This window comes from Esox lucius, chromosome 1 (genome assembly GCF_011004845.1).
Source record: "Esox lucius isolate fEsoLuc1 chromosome 1, fEsoLuc1.pri, whole genome shotgun sequence".
Lineage (NCBI taxonomy): Eukaryota > Metazoa > Chordata > Actinopteri > Esociformes > Esocidae > Esox > Esox lucius.
In genome coordinates this window covers 27708798-27729652 of record NC_047569.1, presented here as the reverse complement: position 1 = coordinate 27729652, position 20855 = coordinate 27708798, and the positions used below count along the sequence as shown (strand labels likewise).

Here is a 20855-nt window from a genome sequence, read left to right as displayed (position 1 = left end):
CTGGTTGGAGATGGCAGAGTGCACTGTAGCCCCAGTAGCAATGGAGGACAATGACCATGATGCCCACTCATCATCAGATGACCAGGACTCCACCCCACCATCCCCTGGCCCCGCCAGACTCCATCACCATGAGGCCGAACAGGTACCAGTGACCAGACCACATCTGGTTCAAATAAAGATGCCCAATACATTTTCCGAAATATTTGCTGAAAGCTGGGGAACTTGATTTTGTTGGTCTGGTGTGACGGATGGAATAAATTAAATAGACCAAGACGTTTCAAATTCCAAGCGAAATCAAGTGCATCCCAGATGCTTGAGGTATTGACAGTACAGGTCTGCTAGTGAACACCCCAATAACTCCCGGCTCGCAAGCCCTATCCCCTGTGATGCACAACCCACTGAATTTGGGGCAAGAGACTGCTTTGCTCCATATGTATAGAGAATAAACTCTCTGTAAGCATACATGGATAACCTCTTGTTATTGCCCGGAGTACGCTGTCAAAAGAAATTCATACATACCAAGGACTGGCACCTATGTTCTTAATAATCTTATGGTTATTGTCCACATGCTTTACAACCCCTTTTGTGGTTCTCTAGTTTAGTTTACTTTGCAGTTTACTTGTTCTTCTTTGAGATGCAGGAAAAGGTTGTGTAGTGGAAAACATGGAAAACGTTGTTTACTACTGATGCAAAGTGAACAGGCCTGTGTCTGTTCAGAGTTTCAGGATTTTAAAATTACACTTGGCAGCTGCGAGGAGTGGAAAGGTTCTTTGTCTTTAGTGTGGTTCTTCTTGAGCTGCAAGAAAGCCTCGCTGCATTATTCATAATGGAGCAGGCTGGTGATTCTTTAGAAACCTTTGGTCAGAGAGGGCATGCATGTCTATGGTAACATGAGCATCACCCTTTAGGACATAATCATCTGTCTGGAGACTGAGAACCCCAGGGAGGAATATCCCTTACAGGTTCAACCACACACTGAGCTCTGCCTGTGTTGGACCCATGAATTGTACCAATTGTCAACTGGTAATATAATTGGTTTACTCCTGTGGTAGATTTTAAACGAGTGTGTTCTCATTAATCACCAACTTTATAGCAAATACATCAGCCATTGTGTAAATTATATTTGAGGTGACATTTTTCACACCAACCTGGTTTCCTCAGTCTACCGGCATTTATTGAAAATGACACACCCATATGAATAGTTACATTTAAATAACATCAGCCAAACCTAATGTCTCTGAGGAAACAGTTGTTCGACTGTCAACCTCTTTCAGCTTGCAGGCGCTTGACCTGCCACAAGGAGTCACTTGAGTGTGATGAGACAAGAAATGCCAGGAGAAGTTCTACCATTGGTGTGCCAGGACAGAGAAGGGAGGATGTTGCACTCCCATAGGGGTAGGATGTCCAACAGACCAGAGATGGTATAACAAAGAGCATGTGTGAACTAGGGAAGGTTAAACACCAGACAGGCTGCTGCATTTGGGTTAATTACAGGGGTTTGAAGGCTCAAGCATGGATACTTTCCAATAGTGAGTTTTTTTATTTATTTTTATTTTACCACATAAGCCGATGAAGAACCAATTCTAATCTGCCATGATGACCTGGGCAAAGGCATTACAGTGCCAAGACAACTCAAAGTTCTTCATAGAGGACTCAAAATAAATTATATTGGGCATAAAAAGCAATCAAGCCAGATCAATCAATTACACCATATGTGTTGATACTTACGTATATATATATGTTGCAATAGTCCAGATGTGAGACGACAAGTGCGTTGATTAATGCCTGTGCCACTTCCTGTGTGAGGTAATGTCATAAAGCACGAATCTTGAAGACGAAGTCACCACCTTGATGTTTGCGGACACTCTGGAGGGAGAGACACCGTGGAGTTGTCAACTGTAATGGAGAGTTCTTCGAGTGGACAGGCCGTCCACAGGAGCAGAGATTTCTGCCAGACACACAGACCCAATCCAGGTCTCCATCAGGGCCAACAAGTAAAAGGCCTAAAGGGCAGCATAAGCTTGTTGACAACAAATCAACAGTTCCAAATGCTGCTGTACATCAGGAAGTGTATACGGGTTGATCAGGGACACAAGATTAGAAGACGTGGGTTGGGAGCATCTTTAAAAGCTACTAGGAGAGAAGCGGACACAGCCAGAAAGCACACACATAGTCGACAAAGCTACTGATGAGCAAAATTAGATCTGAAAAAATAATAGTAAATAGTAAGAGAGTAGCATGGAACCTTCCTCAGAAAACACAGCCGAACAACTTAGCAGAACTGTTTTTGTTTCAGCAACACTCATTCTTATATGAAAATGTTTACCTTTGACCAGAATGTAGCTGAATGAAGTGTGGGTTTTAGATTAGAGTTCTTACAGAAAGTGATTAATGCTTAGCAGGAGAAAGCACTCCCCCTCTAACACAGGCGCTGATAACCAAAACCATAACAGGAGCAAAGCTCCTGAAACCTAGCTGATTTGTCAACATTCTGCTGGCATGAACTTTTGTCCATTCAGCGGTTCACAGCCGACTATTGGGAAGACAGAAAGCATTTAAAGTAGTTGACCCTAACTAGTGAAAAACAGTCCTGAACAACAGTAGATAAATACAAATGTAAACTTGTCACACCTTTGTTATAATAGAAGTTCTCTCCAAGATCACCATGATTGCATTTTAAAAGTGTGTTACATGAAAAAAAAGGTATTATTATTATGCATTTATTTTAATTGGACATTCGCAGTCAACTCTTAGTTCAAAAGCAGGTGAGTTGCTTTTACTTTTGATGGCGTATTTCTGTTGGTCTGGAAAACTGAGATGGTCGAGCATAACACATCAACCCTTTTACCTGTTGATACAGGCTAAACAAGCTTCTATTCACATTGTCACAGATGGATTTAAGATTGTCGAACTGTTATGATCTTAGGCAAAGGGTACTGGTACTCACAAGTTCCTCTGACTCAATGGTAGTAGATAAAGAGCCTTGGTGCCAAAATCCCCCACTATTCCATTGTTTATCCTCCATTCTTTATCATCCACAAGGCTACCTTCTATTAAACTGTGATTCCCTGGCTTGCAAGTCTTGCAGAATCTGCTGAGAAAGGAGAATATTTACAGCCGTGCCCTCTAAAAAAAGATCAATCCTCCCATTTATTGCAAGTTCAGGAAGGTCATCCCAATTATAGGATTAGGTATCTGCTGTAGCCGTGGGCCCTTTTACATAAATATATATATATATATATATATGTATATTTCTTCTGTTGGACAGGGTGGGTTTTTCTCTCACATAGAAGTGGAGGCAGTCTTGGTGGATCTCTTGTTCCTTCACATTAGACCTCTGCATATGTTGTTCACCTTGCAGTTTCACCAGTCAGTCCTTTCTGTCTCATTGTAGTTGTTCTCTAACACCAAGAGAACCTGTCTGGCACATACAGTATAGTTCTAACAGTCTTTTATATTGTGCCTGGTAGCTGCTCGCCGTTAAAACATTAGCTTTCTAACCACACTTCATTTTCTTCTTTTCATTTCCTTTTGATCCTCGAATTTCCCCCTTTACATTTTCTACAAATCCCTCCCTTTAAACTGTCTGCATCGCCTCTCCCACCCTCCTGGAATACAACCTCCCCGTTCACTGGCCCCTCAGCACTCGAGCCACTCTAAGGACGACTCGGAAGATTCTGAGTTGGAGAACATCATGCTGCAAGACCCCCACCCACCTCCGCCTGGCTACAGCCCTACCCATGGGCATCCACACCCAGTGGACCGGGAGGCAGAGGGTGGGGACAGCCCTCCCAACACCCCCGGGACCCCCACCTTTTTGCGGCCTCCCACAGCGGGTGGCAGGGCCAAGTCAGAACCGGAGGGCGTAGGCAGGCTGCAGTTGGGTGAAGGTGTAGGTGGGATGGTGGATCACTATGACATGCAGTCTCCCCTTAGCCCCACCAGGCCCAAGAGCCCATGGGGCCGCTTTGACCCGTACGACTTTCCAGAGGTAAACTTCAGGCCAGGGGGGCTGTGTTGGCTGTAGAGACAAGCAGTTGTACAATGGACACCAGGGGTTGGGTCATCACCTTTTCTGTCAAACAGGGTTGTAGATTCAGTTTAGCTGGCTGCTGGTGCTTTATATTCAGTTTAGCTGGCTGCTGGTGCTTTATATTCAGTTTAGCTGGCTGCTAGTGCTTCATATTCAGTTTAGCTGGCTGCTAGTGCTTTATATTCAGTTTAGCACTAGCTGCCAGTTTGAGCCACTTCTAATTTTGTTTACTTGCAATCTTGGAGCAGGTGTCTGACTGGTGATGGATTTGGGGCTTTCTGTTCTAAAATGTTGGTCAGTGTTAACAGTGTGTTCTGGGGAGTTTACAAACTTTAGATCATTCAAAACCCTACATCTGCTAAAATGGATTTAGGGTTTAACGACAGTACTTACGTTTGATAGGTGTTCATTGGTTCTTTGTTATTTTTTTTATAAAAAATAGATGACACTGAACAAAACAAAGTCACAGATGTGCCACCACTAGAATTTAGTTTGTTTTTACAATGGCATCTCTGCTCTGTGTTTCTCTTGCTTTCTCAGGACCAAGACAAGGAATATGTGGGCTTTGCCACACTGCCCAATCAGGTTCACCGCAAGTCTGTGAAGAAGGGCTTTGACTTCACCCTGATGGTAGCTGGGGAGTCTGGTCTTGGCAAATCCACCCTGGTCAACAGCCTCTTCCTCACAGACCTCTACAAGGACAGGAAACTGCTCAACGCTGAAGGTGCGGTGGTCCCTCTGTGTCTTATCTTCCTAATGAATTGATTGAAGGTATAAATGGCCAGCTGGTGATGACATTTGTTTTAATCCCAGAGCGGATCACTCAGACTGTGGAGATCACTAAGCACACGGTAGATATTGAGGAGAAGGGCGTCAAGCTGAAGCTAACCATCGTAGACACCCCTGGCTTTGGAGACGCTGTCAACAACACTGAATGGTATATTTCAAACGTCCTCCCTCCACAGGACTTTGACATAGAGGTGGTGTCCAATAGGTCCCGAAAGAAATGTAAGTGCTAAGTGCACAGGTAGGAAGCAATCTTTCAGCCAAGCCTGATTTGATTTCGAGCAATAATAACACAAATGTAAAAATAAAAATAGTATAAAGGCTGGCTTATAGCTCCTATCCAGATGTATTGAATGTCATAGTGGCTTGACAACAACATCAATAAAGGATAATGTATCAGACATTTGAAACGACATTCCCAGCTAATGGGAAAACAGACATGTTATTTTTCAGGTTTTGAGGAGCTATACTGTCATCATTATGTTCATGGACATTTCTGATAACAGCCCAGATATTACCCTCTGTCAAAGTTGGACTGCATCATTGTCCAGTTTGAGGTGCAGCCACAGTACATCTCGTCAGTACTAGTGTCTCCATATGGCTGGGTTAGGATTCGGGTTGTAGGGTGGCTGTCTCTGCAGTATTGCCTCAGTGCTGGTGTCTCCATATGGCTGGGTTAGGATTCGGGTTGTAGGGTGGCTGTCTCTGCCGTATTGCCTCAGTGCTGGTGTGTCTCTGTCTTCCCCACCGCCCTAGCTGGAAGTCAGTGGCGGACTACATTGACCAGCAGTTTGAGCAGTACTTCAGGGACGAGAGTGGGCTGAACAGGAAGAACATCCAGGACAACAGAGTGCATTGCTGCCTCTACTTCATCTCTCCCTTCGGACATGGGTATGTCACCGGTCACCTGGAACGTGTTGTGTCTCTCTAAATGCTCTTTGAATGGTGTTGGTGATGTTCATTAGGACAGAGTGTTTTCTCCTTCCTTCCTTGCTTGCTTCCTTCCTTCATTCCTTCCTCACTGATAAGGAGTTACATATGAGCTCTGTCTTCTCTGTAATTTTAAGGACATAGCTCCCTCTGCTGACCATTATCAGATAATGCTACTATACTGAAAAACAAGGTTTTATGAAAAATTTATACAGTAATGTTATATACAGTGCCATCTACCTAATTTACTTTTATCTACTTCACCTTAATTCTTTAACCATGTCTACATTGCTGTCAAGTTGTTTTCTCACTGTTCTCTTGGTAAGAGTATGTTCTAAATGACAGCTGTAATACCTGGTTGTGTTCTGTCACAGTCTGAGGCCTCTGGATGTGGAGTTCATGAAGGCCCTTCATGAGAAGGTCAACATTGTGCCAATCCTTGCCAAGGCGGACACACTCACACCAAATGAGGTCAAGAAAAAGAAATTCAAGGCAAGCCACTCTCTGTAGCTCAATTCAATGAGTCTACCTTTGTTCTGGTTCGCTGGTTGATTTGGAATCTTGTCTACCCCTCAATCATAGGATTTTAAACAGCAGATTCATGTTCTTCCCACCTCCCTCTCCCTGTCCCGCCCTCCATCTCCCTGTTCATTCCTCCCTCTGTCTCCCTCCATCTCCCTGTTCATTCCTCCCTCCATCTCCCGCTCTCCCTCCTCCCTGTAGATCCGAGAGGAGATTGAGCAGTATGGTATTAAGATCTATCAGTTCCCAGACTGTGACTCTGATGAGGATGAGGACTTCAAACAACAGGATCAGGAGCTGAAGGTGAAGCATATCTGTCCTGAATGCAGGGATAACAGTAAGCCAGTACAGTGTCCAGGCCAAATAAATGATGGCTTTACTCTGTAATGGTCACATGTGATTCCATCCATGTAACTACAATGAAATGCCAAGATGGCCAATGTTTAATGATTGACTTGGCTTATTTAACAGGTGTACCCTCAAACATGCTTTGTGTTTTGAATATAATGCATCAATTCAGGACAAAGGCGTTGTGGATCTCACGAAAGCAACAGGTGTCTTTCTTTCGTTCATCAAATTGTCAGAGGACACTGCAGTGACGTTTTAGATCCTGAACTTATTTAGAGTGTGTACACACCAGTGTGTGTGTAGCCAACAAGAGCACCATTTGTAACTAATTGTTTGACAATTAGAGGAAAACATCATGATTGGTTATGATGTTATTCCACATAAGTTATTAATAATTCTAATAGAATTCTAGGAATATCAATAAAAATCTAACAAATGTGTGCATGTGTACAGTCAATGCACATAAGGTATAAAAATGGTAGGGTCCTGAACTCGTAAAACACGTCATTTACAGTCACCCCGCCACTAGTTGAGAAAGTATGTGACATTATTCAGAAACCATGTCGAAAGGACACTGGTCTAAACATCACTTGTCATCAGAAAACAGTTTTTGTTACAAATGCTTTTGGATGGGAACCCAAATTAGAAACGCACAGCATTTAGGAGTGTTTTTTTTCTGAGTTCTGTTGATGTGTGTGCAGTGCAGCATTAAAGAGGTAGATAACTGGTTCTTCCCCCCTGGGGCTGAGCCTATGACCTCATGTCCCCTGACCATGTGCTTCGTCCAGTCCCAGTCAGGAGACATGCAGGAACGGGTACATCTGCATTGCAGCGTTCTACCCTGACTGCATTACCTCATCAGAACAGCTGATGTCCCACCTCTCTTGTATGTTGTTGTTCATTAACATTCAGCTCGCTGCCCACTCCCCTCCTGCAGGACAGCATACCGTTTGCAGTGATCGGCAGCAACACAGTGGTGGAGGCCAAAGGGAAGAGGGTCCGGGGCCGTCTCTACCCCTGGGGCATCGTGGAAGGTAAACTGTTGCACTGTCTTTACTGGACAGTATTTAGGTGTGTGTGGCCGTCTTACTTTAGCCCTGGGTTAAGTTATTATGACCACCCCAGCACCCATGCTTTTAGGTTTGGGACTAAATGCAGGTTAGGGTTTAGGTTGTGGTTGGGGCTACATTTAGGGTTAAACTGGGAAATGGACATGTAGGTTAGGGTTAGGGCCGTGTAGGAAGGTAAATAGACATGTAGGTTAGGGTTAGGGCCATGTAGGAAGGTAAATGGACATGTAAGTTAGGGTTAGGGCCATGTAGGAAGGTAAATGGACATGTAGGTTAGGGTTAGGGCCATGTAGGAAGGTAAATGGACATGTAGGTTAGGGTTAGGGCCATGTAGGAAGGTAAATGGACATGTAGGTTAGGGTTAGGGCCATGTAGGAAGGTAAATGGACATCTAGGTTAGGGTTAGGGCCATGTAGGAAGGTAAATGGACATGTAGGTTAGGGTTAGGGCCATGTAGGAAGGTAAATGGACATGTAGGTTAGGGTTAGGGCCATGTAGGAAGGTAAATGGACATGTAGGTTAGGGTTAGGGCCATGTAGGAAGGTAAATGGACATGTAGGTTAGGGTTAGGGCCATGTAGGAAGGTAAATGGACATGTAGGTTAGGGTTAGGGCCATGTAGGAAGGTAAATGGACATGTAGGTTAGGGTTAGGGCCATGTAGGAAGGTAAATGGACATGTAGGTTAGGGTTAGGGCCATGTAGGAAGGTAAATGGACATGTAGGTTTGGGTTAGGGCCATGTAGGAAGGTAAATGGAGGGTTAGGGACTTGAAGGATACGGTTAGGGAAATGGACATGTAGGTTGTGGGAAATGTTGTCCTTACCTAACACTGTGTTACTTCTGACAGTTGAGAACTCGGCGCACTGTGACTTTGTGAAGCTGAGGAACATGTTGGTGAGGACACACATGCAGGACCTGAAGGATGTGACACGGGAGACCCACTATGAGAACTACAGGGCTCACTGCATCCAGAGCATGACCCGCATGGTGGTGAAGGAACGCAACCGCAAGTACGGACACACGCCCACGCACTTACACACACACCAGCTATTTCACAAATCTCTCACAAAATCATGTGGATCAGGTGTCTTAATGTTGCTAATAGTGTTTCTCATTTACAGAGGGGAGGTTTTTGAACTTATTTCTTTATTTCTGCATTCAGTAGAATTCAAATGTCCTAATAATATAAAGTCCTGATAATAAAACAAGGGAACTTGATTAAGTATAAAATCAAGTGGGCATGTACCTGTTTTACTTACTCAAACATGTTCGGAGGGCAGAAAGAAATGGATTGGTTCAGGCAAACACCCAATCGAAATGGAGAGGAGGCAATGCTCATGAACATTTCAAGCTGGATCAAATTCACCACTGAATGTTTGGGTAATCAAGTCATTTAGCATGTATTTCATTATAACATAACAGGCAAACTTACTCTTTCACAGACGTTAGCAGAATTGCATGCTTCTTAATTGGATGTTTGCCTTTACCAGTCACGTTTCTTTCTGCTCTCAGAACGTGTTTGGGTAAGTCAAACTGGTATGTGGGTATTGCAGCCATAAGTAAGATGCTAAGGATGCTTAAGATGCTACAGTACAATGCAGACAATGTTTCAAATATTTATTTCTACAAAAGTGTTCAGTGTGTCTCATATATTCCCCATTTAAACTGTATTGCATCTGCAATGAACTTGCTTTAGATATCCAATACTATTCCCCCACCCTAAACCACCCTGGACTAGTTAGTATATTCCCACTCCCTAAACCACCCTGGACTGGTTAGTATATTCCCCCACCCTAAACCACCCTGGACTAGTTAGTATATTCCCACTCCCTAAACCACCCTGGACTGGTTAGTATATTCCCCCACCCTAAACCACCCTGGACTAGTTAGTATATTCCCCTACCCTAAACCACCCTGGACTAGTTAGTATATTCCCCCTCCCTAAACCACCCTGGACTAGTTAGTATATTCCCCCACCCTAAACCACCCTGGACTAGTTAGTATATTCCCCCACCCTAAACCACCCTGGACTAGTTAGTATATTCCCCCACCCTAAACCACCCTGGACTAGTTAGTATATTCCCCCACCCTAAACCACCCTGGACTAGTTAGTATATTCCCACTCCCTAAACCACCCTGGACTGGTTAGTATATTCCCCCACCCTAAACCACCCTGGACTAGTTAGTATATTCCCCTACCCTAAACCACCCTGGACTAGTTAGTATATTCCCCCTCCCTAAACCACCCTGGACTAGTTAGTATATTCCCCCACCCTAAACCACCCTGGACTAGTTAGTATATTCCCCCACCCTAAACCACCCTGGACTAGTTAGTATATTCCCCCACCCTAAACCACCCTGGACTAGTTAGTATATTCCCCCACCCTAAACCACCCTGGACTAGTTAGTATATTCCCACTCCCTAAACCACCCTGGACTAGTTAGTATATTCCCCCACCCTAAACCACCCTGGACTAGTTAGTATATTCCCCCACCCTAAACCACCCTGGACTAGTTAGTATATTCCCCCACCCTAAACCACCCTGGACTAGTTAGTACTATTCCGGTCTCATTTGGTGGGGGAAGATATACAAAAATGTATTTATCTTAACGTAAAACGTTTTAAAACCCTAAGCTCTGACTTGTATTGCCTTTGTCAGAGTGTAAAAATTACTCCCTGAACTCCATTCAGCTACGTAAAAGTTTAAAGCTTTTCAAATGAACATGCCATAACCAGAATAAAGGTATATCAAACTTAGCTATATGAAGAGTGCCTTGGTTTATGATTTTTTTTTATTCAGGTTCACTATTATTATGACTAATTGCATTTTGGGTCAAACTTAAGAAGAAATGCAGATAATTGTAAAAGGTTCAGAAAAACCGACATAATGTCCACAGTATTCAGTCTTTCCACTGTACTCCTGCAGTAAACTGACCAGGGAGAGCGGCACTGACTTCCCCATCCCAGTCATACCAGGGGCCAACGACACCGAGACGGAGAAACTGATCCGAGAGAAAGATGAAGAGGTACAACGACCACACTTGGAGTGTGAACCAGAGCACACATACGGGCTTAAGCAAGATGAGCACTCCTCTCTAGAACTCCACTCTGCCCTGGGCCCTGACCCTGACCCAGAGACCTCCTGACCCAGAGACCTCCTGACCCAGAGACCTCCACTGTCAATCACACTGTATATACATTCCATCCTTACTGAAGCCCCAGTCAGATGGGGGCTGGTGGTCTGGGGTTAGGAACAGCCACCAATCCTGGGGTGGCCCTGACCTGTAGGTGTAGACTAGTTTGTTTCTGTCTAAAAGCCCTTTAGTGCCAAATCATTTATTCATTGATGTATTTATAATATGTATTTATTGATGAAATTATTCTATGCTGACAAGGTTCTTGTAATGTTAGCACTGCCTAGAAAAAGCACTTCCCTGACATCCTTGTGTGCGGCTTGAGTTTTGGCATAGATCTTCCATTGATATCAATGGATCATTTCTACAAATCACGTTGTGTGCACTCAAGATACGCCCCCCCCCCCCCCCCCCCACTGAATTATATGTGCCATTAAAAACATCCTATTATTTTCTGGTATTTCCTGATTTTTGGTATTACAGTTGTTCTATAATTAAAACACTGGAAACAAACTGTCACCATCATTCCATCCTATGTTGAGATTTGTATGGGATTGGGGGATACTCCATATTGAATTATCCGATTCTGCACAAAGTAATTGTGGAAATGAATGTGTACATGTAACTGAACACACATATACACAGTCCCCAGCCTAAGGTGATGTAAACGTTATGGCCACTGTCACTCCTCACACTACAACTGAGTGTGTATACCGGATGTCACTCCTCACTACAACTGAGTGTGTATACCGGATGTCACTCCTCACTACAACTGAGTGTGTATACCGGATGTCACTCCTCACTACAACTGAGTGTGTATACCGGATGTCACTCCTCACTACAACTGAGTGTGTATACCGGATGTCACTCCTCACTACAACTGAGTGTGTATACCGGATGTCACTCCTCACTACAACTGAGTGTGTATACTGGATGTCACTCCTCACTACAACTGAGTGTGTATACTGGATGTCACTCCTCACTACAACTGAGTGTGTATACCGGATGTCACTCCTCACTACAACTGAGTGTGTATACCGGATGTCACTCCTCACTACAACTGAGTGTGTATACCGGATGTCACTCCTCACTACAACTGAGTGTGTATACCGGATGTCACTCCTCACTACAACTGAGTGTGTATACCGGATGTCACTCCTCACTACAACTGAGTGTGTATACCGGATGTCACTCCTCACTACAACTGAGTGTGTATACTGGATGTCACTCCTCACTACAACTGAGTGTGTATACTGGATGTCACTCCTCACTACAACTGAGTGTGTATACCGGATGTCACTCCTCACTACAACTGAGTGTGTATACCGGATGTCACTCCTCACTACAACTGAGTGTGTAGACTGGATGTCACTCCTCACTACAACTGAGTGTGTATACTGGATGTCACTCCTCACACTACAACTGAGTGTGTATACCGGATGTCACTCCTCACTACAACTGAGTGTGTATACCGGATGTCACTCCTCACTACAACTGAGTGTGTATACTGGATGTCACTCCTCACTACAACTGAGTGTGTATACTGGATGTCACTCCTCACTACAACTGAGTGTGTATACTGGATGTCACTCCTCACTACAACTGAGTGTGTATACTGGATGTCACTCCTCACTACAACTGAGTGTGTATACTGGATGTCACTCCTCACTACAACTGAGTGTGTAGACTGGATGTCACTCCTCACTACAACTGAGTGTGTAGACTGGATGTCACTCCTCACTACAACTGAGTGTGTAGACTGGATGTCACTCCTCACTACAACTGAGTGTGTATACCGGATGTCACTCCTCACTACAACTGAGTGTGTATACCGGATGTCACTCCTCACTACAACTGAGTGTGTATACCGGATGTCACTCCTCACTACAACTGAGTGTGTATACCGGATGTCACTCCTCACTACAACTGAGTGTGTATACCGGATGTCACTCCTCACTACAACTGAGTGTGTATACTGGATGTCACTCCTCACTACAACTGAGTGTGTATACTGGATGTCACTCCTCACTACAACTGAGTGTGTATACTGGATGTCACTCCTCACTACAACTGAGTGTGTATACTGGATGTCACTCCTCACTACAACTGAGTGTGTATACTGGATGTCACTCCTCACTACAACTGAGTGTGTATACTGGATGTCACTCCTCACTACAACTGAGTGTGTATACTGGATGTCACTCCTCACTACAACTGAGTGTGTATACTGGATGTCACTCCTCACTACAACTGAGTGTGTATACTGGATGTCACTCCTCACTACAACTGAGTGTGCTTAAAGGACAAACACACACCGTATTAGTGGGTCTATAGACAGTAGACTGGGATGATCAATCAAATCGATCGGTTTTCACTGTCAGCATTGTCACAGTGCAGTCCTGTTGAAGTCATGTTATGTAGTCAGTCTCATTGTCGTATTGATTTTGTTCCTGCAATGACCATTGAGATCCCTGTACAATCATTGGTCATGCCGGCGTACTGTCCAGCTTTGCTGGGTTCTTTCATTATGGTTTGACATTCGGTCAGTATTACAAGTGTCATATTGATCGGTTGTGACTGGGTAGTGCTTGGTTTGAGCTGCACTCACATATCCGTGTTTGCAGACCATGATGCAGTGGGTTTCCTGTACTTTTTGACTGACATCGGCTCTTTGTCTCTTCTCTCCACAGTTGCGGCGAATGCAAGAGATGCTAACAAAGATCCAGGAACAGATGCACACGCAGAAGGAGGCCTATTAACCCAGGCTACACTTAGTACCCCTGTACAGACCACCCCCTACCTAGTACTACTCAACTCCAGCCCAGACAACCCCGACACCCACCACTCCTTATTTAGTCAATAACCCTCAGTATCAGAGACTGATCCCAGACCTGGCATGAGACCTTCATAGACGGGAGGTGACCGCGAGAGGCTACCTCCTCTGTCAACAACTTGGAAGTCCTGTGTCTTCACACCTGTTGTTGAAACTGTGTGTAGTAACAGCAGGTGCCACCGTCAAATGCCCAAGGTAGAACACGTCACCTGACCAGACGGCACAGATATAACCATCATGTTGTCGCAGTAGGGGTGTGGCCAGGTACCGCCCGCCCGCCCGCCTCCCACCTCTTGTTTACCTTTGTTCTTGTCAAAAGATAACTTGTTGCCTTCCAGTTAGTTGCTAACACTTCAATATCCCTTGATGTTTTCGCTGTTGAACCCTAACTGGGACTTTGGTAGAGGGCTAGACTGGGGCATGTTGTTCAGTCCCTTAGCCACGTGTTGGGACTTGTGTCTTGTAACGTTAGAGTAAGTTTAGATGTGGGGTCTTGACAAACCTAGACGAAGCAGGGTGCGGGGCTGTGCACGTGAGGCTGGCGTACCCAGATTTTTCGTGTCTTTTGTGTCGTGCACAATGTCCCCCTAAGAGCATTTATGGAAGGTCAGTAATGCAAATGGACACAAATACAATGTAACTGTTTTCTTTTTTTTTTACTACATAATGTTACATTTGTAAACATCTTTTGTTAATAGGAATGCAGCTATCACTATCACTAGCCTAACTGCTTTATTTGTATTGCTACACAGAAGAGCAAGACATTTGTTGTTGTAAAATGTTTTTCACATTTCTTTTTTTTTATTTCAACTAATATGAATTAAATACTGTAGGGCATTTTTTGTAAATATATGTTGAGGCCTAGCTAATTTCCTTTCCTAGCTAATTTCCTTTCCTAGCGAATTTCCTTTCTTAGCGAATTTCCTTTCCTAGCTAATTTCCTTTCCTAGCTAATTTCCTTTCCTAGCTAATTTCCTTTCCTAACTAATTTCGTTCACTCTTCCAATTCCAACATGAGTTGTTTGTTCTTTTTAAGTGAAAAAGGAAACTAATTACAGTTCAGATATCTGTAATGAGCATTTGAGAGTTTGCTGGAATATAGTTGACTTGCAGCTCTCCAGGGTCGTGTTTAAGGTAATTAACTTGGATCATATTTTCTACTTAGCCAACATATCCAGCATTTACATGAATGGGGTCATGCCAAAAAGCAGAGCCTGGGTTGTGATAAAATCTCGGTCCAATTTGACTCAGGCAGTTGTCTAACTCCTGATCTAAAAATGAACATGATTCAAGGAAGAGAAAAGAGTAGGCCTAGTCTTGAGCTTACAAAGTTGCCAGCCAAGACATGCTGGCCTGGGGACCATAAAGACTAGAGAAAGCTCTTGTCCTTACCAGGGGGCACCTCTCCAGAACCTTTTCCCTCACAGCTGAATCCTGAAGCTGAATATCCCCAGGAAACTGAGATCAAATGCTTGGCTTTAGCTAAGATTTAGCTAAATAGACATTTGACCACTTAAACCTATCAATTATCAATTATAAAACTTGAACTTTTATTCAACTGACATTGAGATACGTGGAGGAATACCACCAAAATGTGTGTGAGGTAGATAATGTGGTATTGCAGACCTGGATTCATCTAGCTTCACTGAATGAGAACCATTCTACAGAGTTGGAGGTTGTTGAGGGATCCTGCAGAGCAGCCTTCTGTTTGAGCATCTGAACAAGATGGCCTACAGATGGCCTAGAGATGGCCTAGAGATAGTGAATAAATGGGCAGAAGCTTTGGGACCAGAAACAGCCACGTCACTCTGTAGGATGTAATGGGCTAGAGAATGACTGGGTTAATTTGGTAGCTTTGCTCATTCCAGATCTTGTCTACGTTCTGATTGTGTTTTTTCTGAAGATTAAGACATAGTTTGATCAGATCATGTAAGTGTGAACATACTATCAGGAAAAAATCAGGTGGAATGAGGCAAGTATAAATGGGGCTTTAAATTGGAGCCAGCTTATCTTTGTCTAGGTATCTGAAGTAGCAGGCATTCATCATTTATACTTTACCTCAGACTTTTTCCTCAAGACTTCTTGATGATGACATTGATTGTGTGAACTGAAAGGAATCAAATAGTGTACATGAAGTAGATGCATCTGAGTGCGTAGTTTTGGTATTAGAGTAGCTACAATGCCACATTTTATACCACTGGGAAGTCAACACTTCATCCTCCAACTTCAGTATGTTCATGTCAACTGGAAGCTATTTTTTTGCCAGTTAAAAGCAGAGGGAAATAAGCAGATATTTCTTTTAGGTATTTCCACTCCCATGTACTTCTTTTAATCAAAAACATTGTTTTGAAACAAATGGTGTGCTACTTTGGTCTTCCAAATCATTTAGCATTGTTCATCACTGAATAAGAGGAATATTTAACTATTATTTTGTTGTATTATTAATCAAATGCAGATGTCAGAGGTCATTCACACAGAACAAGCAATGAGGTATGATGGATGTGAAATTTCTTTAAGTGATGATGCAAAAATAAATGAAGTCTTGATGTTTCTAACTCCTATCCAAGAAGGTTCTTTTGAAATATCGAGGGCTCTATTCAATCCGTATCACGAAAGTGTTACATATTGCACAACATCAATGGTAAGTTAATTTCTGATAGAACTGACATATTTAGCATTTACTTTGAATGCAGTAGCATGCCTTTAAATGTCAATCACTGTGGCCTAAGACGGTCTAAGCTGCTGAGCCGGGCTCATGTATGAGTTGGCAAAGGTTTAAATTCAGACTTTCACCATTTGACTCTCCCTTCACATATCCTCCCCTTCATTCCAACACCGGAATTCATGTTGTTCTACACGTATGTGATACAGATTAAAAAGCGCCTTAACGATCTTGTTCAGATCGGATTTCTCTGTTAAGATACATCGGAACCCTATGCATATTACTTTATTTACATTGTACCCACTATTATTTTATTTACATTCTTGATTTACCCAGTTCAAAAGGACACACCAGAAAAGGAGTTGGGGATCAGGCTGTTATTTTGTGTGATTGTTTTCCTGCTTCCTTTTGGTATATATTTATATATTCATAACTATGGTCGAAATTCAGTACATTTGCAGATTTGGACATTGTGCCAATTAACTTTTTTTTTTCTGACTTAGCCTCAGGGTTTACTGTTAATGTGGTCTCTGAAAATACAGAACCATTGCCTTTAAAAAGTGGATGAAGCACACTGAATCTGGGCCTTCTAAGTCATTTAGGAAGATGCAATGAATTGTAATACAACAATAAAAACAGAAAGATAATGTCTTGACTCTTTATTCCAGCCTTTAAATATCATATACTTTGTATTTCAATTAGTCATTGAGGTGACCAAAATACTAAGATTTGCCAAAAGACATTTAATAAAAACAGACAAAAGCAAAACCTTTATAAACATTAAGATTTATTAAGTATCTTAAGTACTTTCCATTTAAATGTTTTTCCTTTTCAATGTTTTTTTCTTTTTAGGCCGTTTATACCTTCTCTATAACAGGCTTCAATCCTGATTTATATCTGAACATCCGTTTACATTTCATATAATGACAACCTGATCACATTGAATCTTACAAATCATCTACAACTGCCTAAAATATAAGCACAACCAGATCAGGACAAAAGACACATTTTAGAACAAGGTATAAACAGGGCTTGAATGAGGCCCAACATTTACAGGCAATATACAACTTAAAAACTTTCTCCATAGGGAAAACACAGTTTTATATATATAATATCAATGTGGACAGAGGTCAGGGATGACACCCTGTGGTATACAGTACTGTACACGGTCCCAGAAAAAACTCTTAGAAAAACCTATAGAAACAGGAATCACCCATCTACATGCAAAAACAGGCAACAGTCAAATGTTTAAAATACAAAAACCCATCCTTGATTCTGTACATACAGTATCTCATGAGTACACCTCTCACATTTTTTGCAAATATTTGATTATATCTTTTCATGTGACAACACTGAAGAAATGACACTTTGCTAGAATGTAAAGTAGTTAGTGTACAGCTTGTATAACATGGTAAATTTGCTGTCCCCTCAAAATAACACAACACACAGCCATTAATGTCTGAACCGCTGGCAACAAAAGTGTGTACACCCCTAAGAGAAAATGTCCAAATTGGGCCCAAAGTGTCACTATTTTGTGTGGCCACCATTATTTTCCAGCACTGCCTTAACACTCTTGGACATGGAGTTCACCAGAGCTTCACATATTGTCACTGGAGTCCTCTTCCTCTCCTCCATGACGACATCACAAAGCTGGTGGATGTTAGAGACCTTGCACTCTTCCACCTTCCGTTTGAGGATGCCCCACAGATGCTCAATAGGGTTTAGGTCTGGAGACATGCTTGGCCAGTCCATCACCTTTACCCTCAGATTCTTTAGCAAGGCAGTGGGCGTCTTGGAAGTGTGTTTGGGGTCGTTATCATGTTGGAATACTGCCCTGCGCCCAGTCTCTGATGGAAGGGGATGATGCTCTGCTTCAGTATGTCACAGTACATGTTGGCATTCATGTTTCCCTCAAACTGTAGCTCCCCAGTGCCAGAAGCACTCATGCAGCCCCAGACCATGACATTCCCACCACCATGCTTGACTGCATGCAAGACACTTGTCTTTGTACTCCTCACCTGGTTGCCGCCACACACGCGTGACACCATCTGAACCAAATACGCTTATCTTGGTCTCATCAGACCACAAGACATGGTTCCAGTAATCCATGTCCTTAGTCTGTTTGTCTTTAGCAAACTGTTTGCAGGCTTTCTTGTGCATCATCTTTAGAAGAGGCTTCCTTCTGGGCTACAGCCATGCAGACCAATTTGATGCAGTGTGCGGCATATGGTCTGAGCACTGACAGGCTGACCCCCCACCACTTCAACCTCTGCAGCAATGCTGGCAGCACTCATACGTCTATTTCCCAAAGACAACCTCTGGATATGACGCTGAGCACGTGCACTCAACGTCTTTGGTTGACCATGGCGAGGCCTGTTCTGAGTGGAACCTGTCCTGTTAAACCGCTGTATGGTCTTGGCCACCATGCTGCAGCTCAGTTTCAGGGTCTTGGCAATCTTCTTATAGCCTACGCCATCATTTTATAGAGCAACAATTATTATTTTTTCAGATCCTCCGAGGGTTCTTTGCCATGAGGTGTCATGTTGAACTTCCAGTGACCAGTATGAAGGAGTGTGAGAGCGATGACACCAGATTTAACACACCTGCTCCCCATTCACACCTGAGACCTTGTAACACTAACGAGTCACATGACACTGGGGAGGGAAAATGGTTAATTGGGCCCAATTTGGACTTTTTCACTTAGGGGGGTACTCTTTTGTTGCCAGTGGTTTAGACATTAATGGCTGTGTTTTATGTTATTTTGAGGGGACAGAAAATGTACACTGTTATACAAGCTGTACACTCACTACTTTACATTGTAGCAAAGTGTCATTTCTTCAGTGTTGTCACATGAAAAGATATACTAAAATATTTACAAAAATGTGAGGGGTGTACTCACTTCTGTGAGATACTGTACATACTGTTGCATCCATTCACACAAAATGGTTTTAAAACGTTAAAATTAAAAACCAGAGTAACACTTTGAAAAGGACTCCCCTATGACATGATGTCCAGAGACAGCCCAGTACAAAAACCAAATCTGTAAAATGTTAGACTGTGCAATTAAAAAAGTAACTTCAGTTTAAAGCGATATTTGCAGTGTTTACTGGGAACGCAGCTCCCGGTAGCATGACAAAACAGCCTTCAAACTGCAATTACACTGTAAAGCACAACAGATTGAATCAGGTCTTAAATGAGGCGAGACGGGGAGGGACTCAATTCAATATAACATGCAGTGCAGTATTTACGCAGGCGCTTGGTCAAACTAACTGGTCTTGGGTAATGTGTAAGAACCTACGACAATTACCAGGGTGACCTTGGTCACTGGTGTGCTTTCACTTGTTTGATTAAGAGGTGTTGGGGCCATGGGATGGACACCGTAAATGAAGACCACACAAACATGCTGACAGGTCCTGTGTAGCTCAGTTGGCAAAGTGTGGGACTTGCAATGTCAGGGCTGTGGGTTTGATTCACACAGGGGGACAGGCTAAACAAGCAAGACAATGTATCCAATCACAACTTACTGTAAGTACACTTGGATAGTGTCTGCTAAATGACTTATATTTAAGTCAATGCATCCCAGCCATGGTTTGTGAGTGCTATGAAAATGTAAAACAGTTGTAATTGGGGTAATTACGCATCAGATCACAGTGCTAAAAGTTAGGTTTCATCGCCGGTGCACAGGTTTTGCCGTGATATGCAGGGATAAATGGTAACGGCTGATGTATCAGACAGGCTGAATGAAAATCCTACCAGAGAATGAAAAGGGGTCGTGAGAAACCGCATCAAAACTGCAGGGCTCAGGAGGTGACCGACTCGCCTCCCAGGGATGTTATCCAGTAAACGGTCACATTCACATGAACGGTCTACCAATGACCCCGACAGGCGTCGGCAAGACCCACGGCATCGACGTCCTTACAAAACCACGCGGATATTCAAGCAACCGTTCGCAACGACCAAGCCTGCTGCTGGGAGGCATTGTAACATCCTGTATGTTAGCGGAAGTACAAAGGTGCTTGTGGTGTTTCCTGCTAAACCGAATAGTTTCAGTCTGAGGAAAGGAGCCACACCTTACACGGTTCAGCTGATGCGCCCAGTGGAACTCATTATGCTGCCGTGTGTTCAGGCCACACAAGTTGACAGGCAGACCAATTCTAAAAATACAAAAATAAACTCACCAATTTGTCTTTGGGACAAATCAGATTAGCGCTAAAGAATACATTTAATGTGAAAAGAAAACAGCTAATCTGACTGGCAAAAACCCAAATTGTTTGATAAAAATCATTCAGACTGGGTATTAAATGCAGCCATATGCTGAATGTGTTATTAACCTACTATTCTGTTAAATCAGCATTCAGTTAGAGGGCGTGGTGTGGTTGGGACACCTCACCATTAGGGGGAGCCAGTGAGGCATGTAGCAACAACACTTGTGCAGTGGGATGGGGTGGGAAGGGAGGTACCGGCCAGGCCTTGTTTTAGGTTTCACTGAACAGCCATGTGCCTGGATAGAAAGAGGGGGAGGTTCCGCGATAGTG

General features: G+C 43.2%; 1 protein-coding gene across 12 annotated transcripts in view; it reads left to right on the top strand.

The window, feature by feature from the left end:
* Positions 1 to 16213, top strand: part of sept4b (septin 4b) — a 58451-nt gene extending 42238 nt beyond the window's left edge. For 3 of the 12 annotated variants that reach the window (XM_020049723.2, XM_020049729.2, XM_034291885.1), the window contains 8 exons: positions 4574 to 4757; positions 4847 to 4970; positions 5576 to 5710; positions 6124 to 6241; positions 6473 to 6574; positions 7557 to 7653; positions 8538 to 8700; positions 10618 to 11224. In XM_020049723.2, coding sequence (XP_019905282.1) covers positions 4574 to 4757; positions 4847 to 4970; positions 5576 to 5710; positions 6124 to 6241; positions 6473 to 6574; positions 7557 to 7653; positions 8538 to 8700; positions 10618 to 10837 — 1143 coding nt within the window. In that variant the 3' untranslated portion in view covers positions 10838 to 11224. Of the gene's footprint in view, positions 1 to 10; positions 143 to 3634; positions 3992 to 4573; positions 4758 to 4846; positions 4971 to 5575; positions 5711 to 6123; positions 6242 to 6472; positions 6575 to 7556; positions 7654 to 8537; positions 8701 to 10617; positions 11225 to 13515 lie in introns of those variants that run through there. The other 9 variants (XM_034291878.1, XM_034291871.1, XM_034291880.1 and 6 more) reach the window with 7 other exon arrangements.
* The last annotated feature ends 4642 nt before the right edge of the window (positions 16214 to 20855 follow it).